Source organism: Loxodonta africana, chromosome 18 (assembly GCF_030014295.1).
Source record: "Loxodonta africana isolate mLoxAfr1 chromosome 18, mLoxAfr1.hap2, whole genome shotgun sequence".
Taxonomy (NCBI): domain Eukaryota; kingdom Metazoa; phylum Chordata; class Mammalia; order Proboscidea; family Elephantidae; genus Loxodonta; species Loxodonta africana.
Window position 1 is genome coordinate 35099671 of NC_087359.1, and position 18305 is coordinate 35117975.

The following is an 18305-nucleotide window of genomic DNA, read 5'->3' on the forward strand; positions in this document are numbered from 1 at the left end:
TTATTTAGTATCCTTATTCTCCATTACATCATCTGGGATGATGTATATTAATAGTCCTGATCTTATAGAGGAAACCCTGGTGCATAGTAGTTAAGTGCTACGGCTGCTAACCAAAAGGTCAGCAGTTCAAATCCACCAGGTGCTTCTTGGAAACTCTATGGGGCAGTTCTACTCTGTCTATAGGGTTGCTATGAGTTGGAATCAACTCAATGGCAACAAGTTTGTTTGTTTTTTGAGTCTTATAGGATTGTTAAGGATTAAGGAAGATATGCACAAAATACATAGCACAATGACTTAGCATATGGTATATATCTTAGTTATCTAGTGCTGCTATAACAGAAATACCACAGTGGATGGCTTTAACAAATCAAAATTTATTTTCTGACAGTTTCGAAGGCTAGAAGTCCGAATTCAGGGTGCAGGCCCTAGGGGAAGGCTTTCTCTCTCTGTCAGCTCTGGGAGAAGGTCCTTATCTCTTCATCTTCTGTTTTCTGGTTCCTTGGGGATCTCCATGTGGCTTAGCATCTATCTTCCCCCCATCTCTGCTTGCTTAATCTGCTCCTTTTATGTTTTGTAAGAAGTTGACTTAAAACACCCCACACTAATCCTGTGTCATTAAAATAACAAAGACAACCCATTCCCAAATGGGATTATAACCGCAGGCAGAGAGGTTAGGATTCACAACCCATATTTTGGGAAGACATAATTCAATCTGTAACAGTATACATTCAATAAATAGTAGTTATTAGTGGAGGCTAAGATAACAATATTCTGATTATCTTACCAAGAATATTACTTTTATTGTAGAAATTGATATGCCACCCAGATAGTGGCTTCCTGAAAACTTAATGATGTAATGAGAAATCCCAGTTATGCTGCCTCTTCTCCATTCCCATTGAATTATGATACCCTCTGAAACAGGTATCACTGCCCTCCTCATCACTCCCCTGAAAAAAAAAAAAGAAAGAAAACCTGTTGCCGTCAAGTCAATTCCTACTCATAGTGACCCTATAAGACAGTAGAATTGCTTCATAGGGTTTCCAAGGGTTTACAGAAGCAGACTGCCATATCTTTCTCCCACTGAGCGGATGGTGAGTTCCAACCCCTGACCTTTCAGTTAGCGGCCAATCGCTTTAATCCCTGCATCACTCCCTTAGAACACCAAACTAGCTTCCTCGCCATTGTCCCTGTCTTCAAATTATCTCCGCACAGTATTTTGGTTAGGAAAACAGGCTTTAAAATCAACTCCCATATGAGCTTAAGACCTTCAATAATCTGATTACATCCTCCCCAGGAATTTTACATGTACCTAATCTTGAGGGTAATATTTGCTCTAGACAGAACTACAGCGTCAAGTTGATTCCAACTCGTAGCAACCCTGTATGACAGAGTAGAACTGCAGCACAGGGTTTCTTAGGCTGTAGTCTTTATGCAAGCAGATCACCATGTTTGTTCTCCCCTGGAGAGTCTGGTGAATTCTAGTTACTGAACTTTCAGTTAGCAGCCAACCTTTTAACCACTACTTGGCTTCAAACGCCATCTCCGTCAGATACTCACTTAGAAGCTACTTAGCCTGTCTGTGCCTCAGGCTCCTCATCTGTAAAATGGCAAGGATAATAGTGTCACATATATCATAAGTTTGCTGTGACATAATACACGCAGAGCATTCAGCACAACGCCTGATATCTAGTAAGTGATGATGATACCGGTCCTCCACTCAAAGCACAGCCATCTTTCCCCAATACAAATACAATCAGGCCATTTATCTGTTCAAGTCTTTAAGTAATGTTCATTGCCTAGAGAATGAAGCTCAAAATCCTAAGTGTAAGATACTAATCACAGTACAAATTCTTCATATTGTGGCCCTAACCCACATTTTTAACATCATATCTCATCATTCGCCTCCAAACTCTCCCTACAATCAGAGCCAGAATCTGTGCTTCAACCAACCAACATTTTTTATCATCCTGTGACTGCACCATGACAAATATGTGTCTCTATTTTACTTGCTGAAATATCCTTTCTACTCTCTTCTACCTGTTAAGCTCCTCTTCAACCCTCAAATGTTTCCTTTCCGTGAAATGCTCCCCAAATCTTCCAGGTGAAGAGGTTAAAACTCATTGCTGTCAAGGTAACTCTGACTTAGTGACTCTATAGGACAGAGTAGAGTTTCCAAGGAGCACCTGGTGGATTCAAACTGCTGACCTTTTGATTAGCAGCCGTAGCAGCTGAAGCATTTAACCACTACACTACCAGGGTTCCCAAGTAAGTGGTTGGCACCTCTAACTTCCGCATTATTAAATACAAAACCTGAATATACAACGCTGTGCTGCCATTTGCAAGATTACTCCACTGTTTTTTCTTCTCTGTGATCACCCCAAGGGCAATAATCTATTTGCTCCTTTTTGCATTTGCTCCTTTGTGCATAATGCTTGGCGTTCCGGAGGTGCTCAATCTGTGAGTGTCCTATTGAAATAAGAGAAATCTATTTAGGCAATGTAGATTCCAGGCTAAGTTCTACCACAGGGATCCCAAACCACAAAACCATTCTAGTAAGAACATGGCTAAAATGAAAGCAGTTTTAACGTTAAGCATAGCCGGAGCCATAATTTTGTTGATTTACATCTCTTTGGCTTCAGGCTCCTCTATGTTGTGCAATTTTCTACTTATTTTTAGAGGTTGAGCCATTATACAAGAAGATGGGTCCAAAAAAGATCTACGTGTCTTCAAACCTTTCCCCAAAGTAAGCTACTTCTAAAGGTTTTACCAGTTTACTATTTTTCCTATTCTAAAGGAATTTTAAAAATAATATCCAACTAAGTTTTATGCCTTCATTTATTTTAAAAATCTTATTATTATTCTAGATGTAATTTGGAATTTTCTTTTTTCTGCTGGACAACAGAGCCTGTTAAGTATTGCTAAATTTTCCAAAGTGTGTTCCATAGGACACTGATCCATGAAGCTAATCTGTAAAACAAATAGGATCTCATGGTCAAGTAAGTTTGTGGGAAATGCATGCTGTATCTCTTTCTTGAAAAGGCAGGCAGCACTCTAGTGTATTAAAGGTTCTGAGAGGTCTACTAATAAATTACTCAGTATTTCCCAAACTTGTTTACCAGGGAACACTTCAGTGTCCCTTGGAACAGATGTGCATGGAATTCTGGGGAATACTGCACTGTTTAGCCTACATATGGCCCAATACAAATGGTCTTTTGGTTATAAATAATCTTAATTCATAACATGATTAGTTAGATGTTTGTTTGTTTTAATAATATTTCATTGTGTTTTCAGTGAAGGTTTACACAGCAGTTTAGGTTCCCATTCAAAAATTTCTACACAAATTATTCAGTAACATTGGTTACATTCTTCACAATGCATAAACATTTTCAATATTTCTGTTCTGGTTGTTCCATTTCTAGTAATCTAGCTTCCCTGCCCCCTTACATTCCCATGTTTGTCTTAAAGTAATTGTTGGCTGTTTGGCCTCATATAGATGATTTTTTTAAAGGAGCATAGTACTCATGGGTGATATTCCTTATTTTGAGAGCCAATCTGTTATTTAGCTAAAAGATGACTTCAAGGGCTAGTTTGGTTCAAGGTTTAAAGAGTATCTCAGGACAACAGCCTCAGGAAGTCCCCCCATCTCAACCAGTCCAGCAAGTCTAAGTTGTCTGTTTGGCTTTTGTTGTTTTGTTTTGTTAGGAATTTGAGGTTCTGTTGCCCATTTTCTCCCATTCTATCGGGGCCCATCTATTGTGCCCCTGATGAGAATGGTCAGTAGTGGTAGCCAGGCACCATCTAGTTCTTCTGATCTCAGGGTAGATGAGGCTGTGGTTATTGTAGACTATTAGTCTGTAGACTAGTTTCATCTTTGAATCTTTGGTTTCCTTCTTTCTCATTTGCTCTCAATGAGTAGAGACCAATAGTTGTATCTTAGATGTTTTTAAGACCCCAGACACTACTCACCAAACTAGGATGTAGAACATAAACTTTATGAACTATTTTATGCCAATTGACTGAGATAGCCCACAAGACTATGGCCCTAATTCTTCAAATCCAGGAAACCAATCCTTCAAAGTGTTTGGTTATGTCTAAGGAGTACCCGTAACAGTGTCCTATTAGATGGAGTTTTAAAGGTATCTACCACTGTCATCCATGCAGGCCTTGACTCCGTTCTACATGCTCAGTTATCATTCAGAGCATCAGTGAAGGTGATGGAGAAGAAATAATCATTTACAGCTCTGATAGAAAGTGCATCTTTATAAAGAACCAAGATCTATTTTTGTATAGATTCCATCTATTGATCTCAACTCTGCTTTTTGGATCCACAAAGAATAAATCTAAAATAGTATCACTTTTCAGCCAGAGGGCCTAAGTGATCACCATAGAATCTTTGGTTGCTGGTAAGATTGTAGTCAAAGAGCCTACTTATCAGTTCATCTGAAAAGTAGACAAAAAATGGGGAAGATTTGCAGATATCTGGCATACCAAGCCATCATTAATGATGTTTCATGATCAGAAGATAATGACTCGGTGCCTTTGAAGACTGAAATGAAGCTTTCTGTGCAGTGACAAACAGCCATGGTGAAGAGTTCTAATTTGACAACAAAACAACCTAAGCCCCTTTTATGAGGTGGGGAGTGTGTCTCAGGCAATAAACACTTAAGTAATTAGATGTTTTTATGGAGATTGCTATATTCTGAAACATAGGGAAAGAAATCTGGGTAATTGGCCAACACCCAGGGAGGTGGGTATATAAGAGCCAGTTCAGAAGAGAGAAGCATTGAGACACCAAGACACTTCTCCTGTCAACCAAACAAAATCCCAACTCTTGACACCATGGCTAGCTGTGGAATCAGCCAGAGCTGCTGCAGTGTCCCTACCGGTCCAGCCACCACCATCTGCTCCTCTGACAAGTGCTGCCGGTGTGGAGTCTGCCTGCCCAGCACTTGCCCACATGAGATCAGCCTCCTTCAGCCCATCTGCTGCGATACTTGCCCCCCACCCTGCTGTGAACCTGACACCTACGTGCCAACTTGTTGGCTGCTCAACTCTTCCTACCCAACTCCTGGACTCTTTGGCATCAACCTGACTACCTACACTCAGCCTTGCAGTCAAAATCCCTGTGAGCCCAGCTGTTAATGAGTGAAGTCTTTGCAGAGGTTCAGTGATGTGCCTGCTCAACATCCTACATGTTATCTGCCCTTCGATGCTCGCTGCTACCTAAATCAAAGCTAAATCAATCTCAATTGCCAAGGCCACACTTTCATGAATTTGCTCAACTTCGCGATTCTTTGTTCTTTGGGTGAAGTTAGAGACCTTCTTTCTGTCTTTTAAGTTATTTTGCTGTTCTTGAGAAATAACTATTTTGACTATTAGTTAATAAACTTCATTCTGGCTTAGCAAATATGGCCTGTGATTATTTATTTCCATGTTTCCTCTTAAGTAAAGTAGAATGCCTACCTACACCTTAACAGCCGCTGACTATCACACTACCCAAGATTTACCCCAACAGAAGGACAGCTCTCATGGTAGAATTTCTGAAAAATTAGATACTGGCTCCTTGTGATTTGATGAAATGTGAAAAATTCAGTAAGTCATTCTATACCAGTTACTGCCAAGTCAATTTCAACTCATGGCAACCCCACGTGTTTCAGAGTAGAACTACACACAGGGTTTTCAAGGGCTGTGACCTTTCTGAAGTAGATTACCAGGTCTTTCTTCTGAGGCACCTCTGGGTGGATTCAAACCATCAACCTTTTGGTTAGTAGCCAAGTGCTTAACTGTGTGCACCATCCCAAGACTTCAAGTCACTCTGTAGGATCTTTTTATTTAATAGATATTTTTGGAGACATACACTATGCCAAGCAGTATGCTAGCTATCTAGAGATCAATATGTTTAAAAAATATTTTAAGTAGTTTTAAATTCCATTGACTCTGACATTTATTTTTCATTCTTTTTTTAATCCACTTAATAAATTGATCACTTTGCTGGTGTGTAGAAGTAATTTTGACTTCCTTAGTCATTGTCATCAATGAAATTCCAAGCTCAAAATGAAATGCAATTTTGGAAGTAAATTAGAAAGTATATGTATATACAACCAAAATGCTTCTTAGAAGCGAGGATGGTGAGTCTTTGCCTCATGTACTTTGGACACGTTATCGGGAGGGACTAGTCCCTGGAGAACAACGTCATGCTTGGTAAAGTAGAGGGTCAGTGAAAAAAAGGGAGACCCTTAACAAGACAGATTGACACAGTAGCTGCAACAATGGGTCAAAAATAGCCAACAATGAGAGGATGGAGCAGGACCAGTCAGTATTTCTTTCTGTTGCACATAGGGTTGGTATGAGTTGGAACCAACTCAATCGCATCTGTCTTAGTTATTTAGTGCTGCCACAACAGAAATACCACAAGTGGATGGCTTTATCAAAGAGAAGTTTATTTCCTCACAATAAAGTAGGCTAAAAATCCAAATTCAGGGCATCAGCTCCAGGGGAAGGCTTTCTCTCTCTGTCGGCCTTCTCATGAATCTTCCCCAGACTAGGAGCTTCTCTACACAGGGCCCCGGGTCCAAAGGATGCACTCTGCTCCCGACAGTGCTTTCTTGGTGGTATAAGGTCTCCAACTCTCTGCTTGCTTCCCTTTCCTTTTTATCTCTTGAGAGATAAAAGGTGATGGAGGCCACAACCCAGGGAAACTCCCTTTACCTTGGGTCAGGGATGCAACCTGGGCAAGGGTAGTGTTACAATCCCACCCTAATCCTTTTTAATATAAAATTACAATCATAAAATGGAGGGCGACCACACAATGCTGGAAATCATGGCCCAATCAAATTGATACACACACTTTTGGGGGGACATAACTCAATCCATGACAGTATTTAACAAAAATAAAAATGTATATATGATATATATGTATATATATCATATATATATTATATATACTTTGCAAATTTACTTCCAAAATTGCATATATATGTATATATATGAGATACATATTTACTAGATATAAATCTCCAGTAAATATCTATCTACCTACCTACTCACATATCTACCTATCTACTTCTCTATCTATCCCTCTATGAAGCCCAGGTGGTGCAGTGGTTAAAAGCTTGGCTGCCAACCAAAAGGTCAGCAGTTTGAGTCCACCAGCTGCTCCTTGGAAACCCTATGGGGCAGTTCTACTCTGTCCTATAGGGTCACTATGAGTCAGAATTGACTCAACGGCAATGAATTTGGTTTTTTTTTATTTGTTTGTTTAGATAGATAGATACAGATATATGCTCTTTCAGAAAAATCCATTTTGAAAGAATATTAGCATTTATTGAGTACACCTTGCTCCCCTGAATGCAGCTTTGTTTACGTTAGTCATAACTATGTTTAGAAGTTTACTAGTCCAAGTGATACGTAATATGTCATTGAGATAAACTTAAGATACATATCAGTTCACAACGCAGTATTCTCTATATACCAGAAATAGTAACACAACTTTAGATGCAAAAACACACAAATCCTCTTAGGACAAAACTTTTAACATCCATTAACTCATTTCCCTAGTTGACCTGGAAAAACCCAAGTGCAACTAAGATCTTCACGGAAAGTACCCAGGGTGCATCCTAGTTGAGTATTTTTGTGGATTTGCCTTGGGACTTTGGGCTAGTAACTTTTCTCTCAGCTTTGGTTTCCTCATTATTACAATGAGAATAATAACCTGTGCCCTGTTTATGTCTCAGAATTATTGTGAAAATCAAATGGCCCCAAGTGTAGGGATCACCATGTCAACAGCAGTGCTCCAGATGCATATGATCGACTCTCACCATTACTGCTATACAGTGGTTCCCAGCTCTCTCACCAAAAGTCATCTTTTTATTTTGAAATTTTTTAATGTCTTTTAAGATAATTTATTCATTCCTTCATTTGTGTTCATAAAAACATATAAAATTACCAGAGTTTTAGGATTAATATAAGATAACCCTGGATACCATGCCAATTAATACTATTTCAGTCAAAAGCAAGGAAGTTTGATATTTTCATACATGCTTGTAAGGGATAAATACTTAGACTTTATTAAATACTGAAAATAACTCTTAAGTGTCCTATTACTACCACTGTGGACTTTTCAGCATTAAAGGGCCCTTGGCTGGTTAAAAAGGCCCAACTGGAAACCAGGAAATGTGTGTTCTAGACCTGGCTCTCCCTCTGGCTACCTCTGCGACTTTGAGCAAGTCATTTAAGTTCTCTGACTCTCAGTTCTCAAATCAGTAAAATGGGTTGTTGACCAGATCATCACTAAAGTTGCTTACAGTGTTAATGGTCAATAGTTCTAGATCATCCAGAATCATTCTAAATAACAAGTACTCCATACCAGTAGCCAACCCCAACCCACTTTATTACTTTTATGGCTTTCATTAGAAATAGCTAACATTTGGTGACTATCTACTGGGCACTCTAAAAGGTGCTTCATGGCATTATTTCACTTACAATAAAAATGCTAAGCAGGTGCTATCATTATTCTCCCCGTTTTAAAGTTGAAGAAACTGGGGCTGGGAAAGATTAAGTTAGGTGACAGAGTAGGGGTTAACTGAAAACTGTATGAATTCAAAGTCTGTTCTCTTTCCACTACAACAAAGCACTCTGCCTCCTCTGTAGACAACAATAGACCAGAGAGAAATATGACTACATGTGGCTCCCTTTATTCAGGAGGAAGTATATGCCACTTAACAATACATTCCCCGCTATCCCTCTAAATCGTATATCTGGTTGCATATAGTACTCAGTTTTCTCTGTGATTACAGTTAAAGACAAATGAATGCATACAATAAGTATAGGAAAAACTGTTTATGTTTCTAAGGTGAAAACAAATCATCTTTTTTTAAACGCCACACTTTAAACACTGATTAGTAATGTCATCATATTGAAAAACACTGGCTGGGTCATTAACCTTGCACTGAATTTAACAACTCAAATACATCTTCAATTTTCTCATGAGCTTCAATAATAGGTCAAGGTAAAACAAGCCACCCATAAAGTTAATGATTGTTTATCCTTGATAATAGAATAGAACACCAAACCATTTCGTTTTCCTTGAAATCGTTCCTGGTATCCAGGCCTTTCTCTGTCCTCACCTCCTCTAACCTAATCAAAATCCTGATCATTATACCCCCTAATCACAGCCACATTCTCCTAGCTGACCTTGAGTCAAGTATTCTGTGCCCCTCCCTTCACCCAAACTATACCTTGTAAAATCAAGCTTCAGGCCATCTATAAATATTGATTACATTGAATTGCTTAAAAATCTAGGCTCACTCACAATTTTTGTTCTTACCAAATCGTGGCTAAACTCTTCAGTGTGGCTCTCAAGATCCTCAATAATCTGGTCCACTCCTGGAAACTCAATGGGGCAGTTCTACTCTGTCCTATAGGGTGCTATGAGTCGGAATCGACTCGACGGCACTGGGTTGGGTTTCTCCTTCTCATTACATCCTACTTGCTACTAATTGTGGGGCAAGCTGTAACCTACGCTCTAGTCAAAACAATTCCCCCTATAGAATGGTTAAGAGAGTGGACTCTGAAACCAGACTGTCTTGCTTTAAATCATACCTCTATCACTTCTTTGTTATGTGGCCTTGGTCATATGACTTAATTTCTCCATGCCTCAGGTTCCTCAAATGTCAAATAAGAGTAAAAACTGTATGTGCCTCATAAAATTATGGTTAAGTTTAAATTAATTAAAACATGCACAGCTCTTAGAGAAATGTGGACTGGTTATAAATCTCTAAACACGCTGATTCTAGTCTCCAGTTTCTTTCTACACCCCCCAAAACAGCTCATTGTACCTCCTTAGAAATACCAACATCAGTAGGATAAAACCCCCTGCAAAAAAAAAAAAAAAAAATCATTGCCATCGAGTCAATTCTGACTCATAGTGACCCAATAGGACAGAGTAGAACTGCCCCCTAGGGTTTCCGAGGCTGTAATTCTTTATGGAAGCAGAGTGCCACATCTTTCTCCCAGGAGAAGCTGGTGGGTTCAAACCGCCAACCTCTAGGTTAGCAGCTGAGTGCTTAACCACTATGCCACCAGGGCTCCTTGCTAAGAACATGGGGACTCAGTAAACATTTGATTCATACTGAATGAATTTGCTAATCAGTGTCCTTTACTGAAGTTACTTACTAGCTTTAACCATGACATGTAACACAATAATTGAGTTGAAGAGGAAGGACAGGAGGTAGATTATCAACCTCAGCAATGGTTTTGAAAAATGGAACAGGCAGGGTGGCAGTTTGGGTTTTTCTGACAAGAAAGAATTTTTCATGCTGTTTTGAAAAGATGTGAAAGCTCATTTTTCAGCCCATAAAAAGTTCCATCAACCTATAATTAATTCATTCCCACTTGTGGTTAAAACAACCAAAGTCCTTTGTGAGACTGAGGGATCATTTAAGCTTATACATAATTGCACACATAATAATGGAGTAGACTGGTGGAAAAATTATCTGCAAGTCTCTGCACTTTCCAATTAAGATCATGTTGCTTATCTTTAATATTCATTTGCGCCCTCGAATCCACAAAAAGATAGCAAGATGAGCCTGATTTAAAAAAAAAAATCCTATACATTTTGATTTCCCAAATATATTTAAGATACACAATTTGAGAAGGATCGTGTCTTAGTTCTCAGGGACTTGATTTTTTTATACCTAGCTGTAATCACAAGTAAGAACAAATTCTGGTTGTTAAAAAAAGAAGAAATCCAGGGTAGATACGATGTATTTACATGGGATGGAGTAAATGGAGACACCATTTTGAAACTCCAGCAGAAAGCAAGTTTGAATGTAACTACACAGCCAAATAAAACTAAAGGAGAGCTCCTCCCACGGCTGATAAAGGAGAAGTTAGTCAGTTATTTGTGTAGGGATATACAAACAACAACAAGGAAACCTTCTAATGAATAGAAGCCATGTTCCCTGAGACAGATGAATATAAAGGACCCACACAGGACAACTCTGTAGAAGAAAAGTATCATTTGCAACAACACATCAACCTGATCCCCTGCTCCCATGTCTTTCTGTGAGTCTTGTCCCCAAGAATGCTGCAGTGTCCCCACAGACCCCCCCCCCCCACCACCATCTGCTCCTCTGACGAATGCTGCCAGTGTGGAGTCTGCCTGCCCAGCACCTGCACACATGAGATCAGCCTCCTTCAGCCCACCTGCTGTGACACCTGCCCCCTACCCTGCTGTGTGCCTGACTCCTACGTGCCATTGTGTTGGCTACTCAATAACGGCCACCGGACTCCAAACCTGAGTGGGATCTCTGTCACAACCTGCATCCAGCCCTGTGAGTGTGAACTACTTTGCAGCTAGCCAAAGCTGTTTAAAGAGCTTGCCCAGTTTCCTCCAAGTATCTTCAGTGGTCATCAAGGGCTGTTATACAAACTGCTTATAATTGGAAGCCCTGGAAGAAAATATTCTGACATTAGTTTTGCTGAAGTGTTCTTTTCATGTTCTGAAAGATGATTTCAAATGAGAAGTGGAAAAATGCTATCATGAACCACCTTACTTGAAAACTAAATAAACACTGCTCCCCAAACCATGCACTGTCTCAATGTTTACGAATACTGTAATTACCCAGCGACTCTTGACACATGCATCATGAACCTATAAATAAACCCAGCAGAGTTACTCTTTCTGATGGCATCAACATAAATCTCATGCTAAAAGGAGGCCTCATAAAATTAAAAAAAAAAAAAAATGCCAGCCTTTTAGTAAGCAGCCGTAGCTCTTAACCACTACACCACCAGGGTTTCCATGAAAGAAGGCCTCATACCAAAAAAAAAACAAACCTGCTGCCGTCGAGTCAATTCTGGCTCATGGCAACCCTATAAGGCAGAGTAGAACTGTCCTATAGAGTTTCCAAGGAGCACCTGGCAGATTAGAACTGCTGACCTTTTGGTTAGCAGCCGTAACACTTAACCACTATGCCACCAGGGTTTCCAGGAGGACTCAGAGGGGTATGAATACCTGAAGAAAATTCCCTAAATAGTAAAATACCTTAGGCTCTAAGTTTAGAGTCCTTTTTAAATTCCAAATTCAGTGTCTACTTTTAACTTTTATTTTTTTTTTTATATCTCTTTAAATAAACTCACTTATGTCCTTAAAGAGGCTGAGAAACTGGAAATTAGAGATCAGCATGCTCACAGAAGGAACCCCAAAGATTGAGTTGAGCTTTATTTCTTCATTGTCTCTTAGGTGAAGGTTTGGATGTAAAACTGTTTAATAACTCTAAATAAAGCACTTCACAAATGGAACAAATCACTCTGGTTATGTAAAGGGTTATTATACATGGTTCTTCTAAAAAGAAATACTTTTTTTTAATTCTTATCTGTACTTCAATTAAATCACAATTCAGTAAACACTTATTGAATGCCTACTATGTGCCAGGCTTTCTCCTAGGTGCTTGAGAGAGACATAGGAGATTATGATTCCTACTTTCAAGGGTCTTATATAGTGAGGAAGACAAATATAAATGATAAATTATACTGTAGAATGAAACAAGCTGAAAAGAAAGTACAGGCCACACATTTTGGGAGAGCAGAGAAAAGAATAGAAACATACAGAAAACACATCAAAAGCTTCTTTATGAAGTCTATATTTGAGCTGATGCCTGAGAGATAAGCAGAATTTAAGAGATAGAGAATTAGGGAAGGGTATTTTCAGCCAAAGAAACAATATGAGCAAGGTCACAAAAGTGTAAAGTATCTAGAAGATTCTAAGTTTCATTTTTATTTGATATGATCTGTGATAAATACCAATATTTAAGCAAAAATCAAACCAACTTCACTAGCAAGTTCTTCTTATGTGAAATGTACAAGGCTTACCAATGGTGTTTAATGACATCAGAGTTTTCCACCAATTTGTTTTAGTCAGCTTTCTTCTCTTTTAAACAAGTTATATTGTTTTTCTGTCATGTCCTCTCAGAAGCAGCTTACCATGGAATCTTACTTTGTGTTTATTCATCAGTCGTTTGCCATTCAACGAATTATTAAAAAAAAAAAAAAAAAAAACTAATTCAACAGTTTTGTGCTGATGATCGGGAGAATGCAAAGATGTTGGAATCACGGGCTATTACTATACACCGGATCTTATCCAGACTAATCCCCTCATCTGCCAACGTACAAAACTCTAAATCAAGCCCAAGAGAGGTGAAGAACGTTGTATAAGTCAGTGAAAAATGATTTTTATTGATGTCATAGTTCTAAATCATACCAGATTAGATCCCCTTCTAAAATCTACTTTTTTTATTCTGGAAAGATGATCAAATGGAAATTTTATGGTTTCTCCTTTCAGTTCCTGTTTCATCTTATTAAAAGTATGTACATCATTGATGTGAAAATGAACGATGACTGAGTTGGTTTTCTTTTAATGGTACATTTAACAAAGGATTGCAACTGGGTCGATCTTTTGTTCCAGATAATTTACACCAAGACTCATTACAAGATTGGCATAACTTTGAGAATAAAGACTCATCAAAAAAAAAAAAAAAAACCCCGTAGAGTAATATAATCTTCAGAAACTCAGTACAGATTTATTAAGAATAATGAAAAGGTGTTTCAGCTATACCATTCTGGCTGTCACTTTAGTTGCTCACTAGAACCTGAATTATGCCATCAAGAAATAAGGCAAATATGTCTGAGGTACACATAGTCATATGCTACACTCTTCTATAAGTAGCCATATCCTTGTTGACTTTACTGGGCAGAAAATGCTCCAATTAATGATTTGAGTTGCTTGTTCTGAAATGAGTAATGAAAAATCACATCATGTTATGTAGATTATTGAAAATTAAGGAAAAAGACAAGGAGAAGAGTTTAGCCTCAGAAGCTATGCTCAATTGTCATTTGAACTGATTACTCATAATTCCTGTCAGTTTTGGCATGCAAAGACCCTCTGAAGATAAAAATGTGATCACCTATGACAAAAAGGTGACAGGTCAATGAGTCAAAAATATAATTTAATGAAGGCAGGAACTCTTAATGGGCAAGCAAATACCAAACTGATTAGAGAATCTTAGTGGAAAACTGTGTTATAAACAAAAATAAGGATAGGAAACCTTCTGGTTGGACCAACGCCCATTAGGGAGGGTATATAAGAGCCCCAAAGTGAGAGGAGACATTTGTACTGCAGACACTTCATCTTTCTTTCCAAGAAATCAAAAGCAAACCAGATTCCCAACACCATGTCTTGCTTTGCTTCCCGCTGTTGCAGCGTCCCCACTGGCCCTGCCACCACCATCTGCTCCTCTGACAAATGCTGCCGATGCGGAGTCTGCCTGCCCAGCACCTGCCCACATACCACCTGGTTACTGGAGCCAACCTGCTGTGACAACTCCCCCCCACCCTGCCACATCCCTCAGCCCTGCGTGCCCACCTGCTTCCTGCTCAACTCCAGCCAGCCAACCCCAGGCCTGGAGACCCTCAACCTCACCACCTTCATCCAGCCCTGCGGTGAGCCCTGCCTCCCAAGAAGCTGCTGAACAAAGACTTCTTTGCCAGCGCCTGACAATGAAGAACTCAGGAGCTGTCTATTCAGTATTCACCAGCCTCAATAATTTATCAGATGTTGGGAATTAGACCAGATGTCCCAGATATGGAAAACCTACTTTTTATTTTCACAAAAAGGAAACCAAGATCTTTTTCATGGTTATTTGGCTGAATAATTATTTGGTTCATTTGGGCAAATGAATGTCAACTATTGCCAAGGTACTACTGAAATGATTTAAGGCTTGAAATTATATTTTCTTGGTCATGTTGTTTCCTGGATCTTATTTCTTGGTATTGGATGTTTTTATAGAGGCAAAATAATTTCTTGATGAGTTTTCCAATAAACTTTATTTCTCTGGCAAGATGTGTTCTTTGTTCAGAGTTTTTGGTATGTTTCTGTCATTAAAAAGAAAAGATAAATATGATTATTTCATTTTTAAAAAGAATCTATTATAGGAATGACTTGGTACTAGCTTGCTAACTTTAAATTGACTATTGTGTTCACCTTCTCTCCTTCTCAGACAAATACAACGGTGAGACAAGTCAACATTTATTTACCTATATTTTGCTAGGCAAATCAGATATGTTTATTCATTTTATCATTACAACAGTATCAAGTGATGAGAAAAATAAAAGTTTATGAGTCATTCAACACTCTCAAAGTCATGAAGTTAATGGCTAAAAAACTAGAATTAAATCTCTTACATGTCTGACTCTAATGTCCAGTTCTTTCTACGACATAGCATACAGCCTCCAATACTAATAGAACTTTAATGAACACAGTATGATATTAACATACCCCAAAAGAAATGACGTGTAAGATTCTTTAACTGTCAAATTCAATTGTAACAAAAAGAATATATTGACTCATAGATTAAAATTGGATGTCATTCAATTCTAAGATCTGGGTCATTTAGTGGACTTGACAATATTGCCTTCATTTTCCCTTAGAGAGTACCTAAAGAGGTCAGTTTTATTAGCAAGGTACTATTAGGAACATATCCCTACTTGCCACCACAACTCACACAGAAGTTCTGCCCCAGTATTCAATAGAATGCCGGTACTTTTCAGTGATGGACTGAGAGAGTTAAAACCCTGATTAAACATGCCAACCTACTTAATTTTATCTTGTATAGCTTATTCCTTTCCTAGCCTATAGATTATGTATACACTATATAAAATATATATATATAAATTTTTTTATATATAAAACCCATATATATATATATATATGGAAACCCTGGTGGCGTAGTGGTTAAGTGCTACGACTGTTAACCAAGAGGTCAGCAGTTCGAATCCACCAGGCACTCCTTGGAAACTCTATGGGGCAGTTCTACTCTGTCCTATAGGGTCGCTATGAGTCGGAATTGACTTGACAGCAGTGGGTTTGGTTTTTACATATGTATATACTCATAGGTATACACATGTGCGTGTCTTAAGTCAAAATCGAAAAACCATTAAGGTTAAACTAAAAGAGTGCATGTGGGGAAAAAAAAGGTAGGACAGGAAAGGGTAGAACAGTCTCTCCAGAGAGGCATCTCACAGAGGGTCCCACAGTATTATTAGTAGTCCAACTTTTAAGTGAACAGAACTTAGAAGTCATGGGGTAGATGGGACACAACATAGCATACTGGCAACAAGAGACTTAGTCCATTTAATCATTCATTTGGCCAATATTTCTCGAGTGCTTCCTCTGTGCCGGGCACCATTTTTGTGCTAGGAGCATAAAGATAAAAGAAATGTTAATACCTGAAGTGCCCTCAAGTTTCTCTCAAATCTGGTGATTGCGACAAACAAGTAATTATGACCATAATACATCTATGCATTACATATTCTATGACTACATTTATAACACTACGTGATTCCTGCTGTGGCTGACGTAGGAGCAGCTTGGCGCGCAAGCAGCAGCAGGAGAACTAAAACTCGTATTTGGTAATTGAGTGCCAGAGGTGTGGAATCACTGTGGAAAGACTTCCAACGTTAAAAGGTGAATAGGCAGTAGAAAAGTGGGAGCCATGATTTGAGACAGAAAGCTTGGCGTTTTTAAGTTGCAGGAGGTAGTTGAGAGTGATTGGAGTGATGAACGCATTGAAGATGGGAGAAGAGAAGGATGAAGCAAGAAGAGAGACGTGCAAAGACCCTGTGTTGGGGCTCCCCAAAAGGGTTTGGACTGATAGCTCAAAGCAATGAGAGATTTGAGGGAAGGGACTAACATAATCACGTTATGCTACTAACTGTTTCTTCTTACTATCCATCTTTGATTTACATCTTCACTGTCCCCCACACCCTGATTGACTACACCCAGTGCCGTCGAGTCGATTCCGACTCATAGCGACCCTATGGGACAGGGTAGAACTGCCCCACAGAGTTTCCAAAGAGCAGCTGGCGGGTTCAAACTGCCAACTCTTTGGTTAGAAGCTGTAGGACTTAACCACTATGCCACCAGGGTTTCCAGATTGACTATAAGATTAACTATAGAAAGATGTAATTAAAATGGGGCAAATTCTTGGCAGGGGGGAACAAGTGGATTTTCAGCACTTTGAAAATCTACCGTCTAATCAAAAATCACCATGTTTTTCCCTTACTGGCTTACAGGGGAAAATTTACTCCTTGTTTATAAAAATATACTATGTTTATTATATTTGACATATGCTTTAAACTTGCATTTTAAACCACATAAAAGGTAGCTCAATCCTCATGTGTCCTATTTTTAGCTTTTAGCAAGTCAGTCATGTGGTCCTATAAGGCAAATCATTTCGCCTGTCCAGGATAGGATTCACTATCATAATTGATAATAAAGAAGAGTGATTGCCAGATCTCTTACTGCAGAAAAGATAAATTTTAACAAATTATTACAAGCCTTGTGAATAAAAAGTGATGAGTTTATTAGCCTACACTTGTTATTTTATTACTGTTTCTAACCTGTAACCTCAAGACTTATTTATAGTTAGAGAAACATAATGCTGTACATAAAACTTTATCCTTATGTGGTTGTCTCCAAGTAATACTTCTTCCAAATAAGAGATTGATATTTCTCTGCCATGAGATTCTAATTTTGGTGGTCTGTGTGCTATCTTCCCTTTGAAATGTTTTTCTTTTAATGTCAAAATAATTTCCTTCTTTTTTTTTTTCTCATAAGACCAGTCTTTATCCTTTATATCATAAGTTATAATAACAATAAGTCATGATAATATATTATTTGTGTGATAAACTTCTCTACCAGGCTATAAGTTCCATGAGAATAGGGAACTTGCTGTATAGCCAACATTTAGCACAGTGCCAGGCACGTGGCAGCTCCTCGATAAATGTGTACTGAGTTATTTTTAAATGAAAGATGAAATATTAATCAGCCCAAAGTAAAAAGATGAGCAATTTACAGGTTATTATAATAAGCAATCATAATCATATAATACACTTAAAAATACATCTGGGAGAAATCCAGGGACACGAGCAAAGATCGTGAATCCTTTCTTCCAGGCAGAGCCATAGAGATCTTTTTTAAATTTCTAAATTTATTAAACTAGATGACAAACACTTACTCTAACTGTAGGTGTGAACTTTTACATGAATGCTTGCAATTTCTTGCAAGGTTGCTCTCTTTCTCACTCAGCTATTTTTTTCTTCTTTTGATTATGCTTCTTTTACCTTTATCTTGCCTCAAGGTGATCTGCAACTGACTTCAATGATGACGATAATAATAATTCCTCTTTGTATAGTACTTTACGGATATCCATGAATTTTAACCCATTTCATCTCACATGCACCTGACA

At 38.5% G+C, this 18305-nt stretch overlaps 2 protein-coding genes across 2 annotated transcripts; both read left to right on the forward strand.

The window, feature by feature from the left end:
• Nucleotides 1-4459: 4459 nt before the first annotated feature.
• Nucleotides 4460-5142, forward strand: LOC100661928 (keratin-associated protein 3-1). The gene has a single exon (XM_023553410.2). The coding sequence runs from the start codon at nt 4840-4842 to the stop codon at nt 5140-5142; it is 303 nt and encodes a 100-aa protein (XP_023409178.1). The 5' UTR covers nt 4460-4839.
• A 9018-nt stretch (nt 5143-14160) lies between these two features.
• Nucleotides 14161-14528, forward strand: LOC100661646 (keratin-associated protein 3-3). Its single transcript, XM_003414446.3, has one exon. It carries the CDS (start codon nt 14232-14234, stop codon nt 14526-14528), a length of 297 nt encoding a protein of 98 aa, XP_003414494.1. The 5' UTR covers nt 14161-14231.
• Nucleotides 14529-18305: the final 3777 nt, after the last annotated feature.

Coding starts and splice junctions, on each gene's coding strand:
- LOC100661646 (XM_003414446.3), top strand. CDS start 14,232: ATGTCTTGCTTTGCTTCCCGCTGTTGCAGCGTCCCCACTGGCCCTGCC.
- LOC100661928 (XM_023553410.2), top strand. CDS start 4,840: ATGGCTAGCTGTGGAATCAGCCAGAGCTGCTGCAGTGTCCCTACCGGT.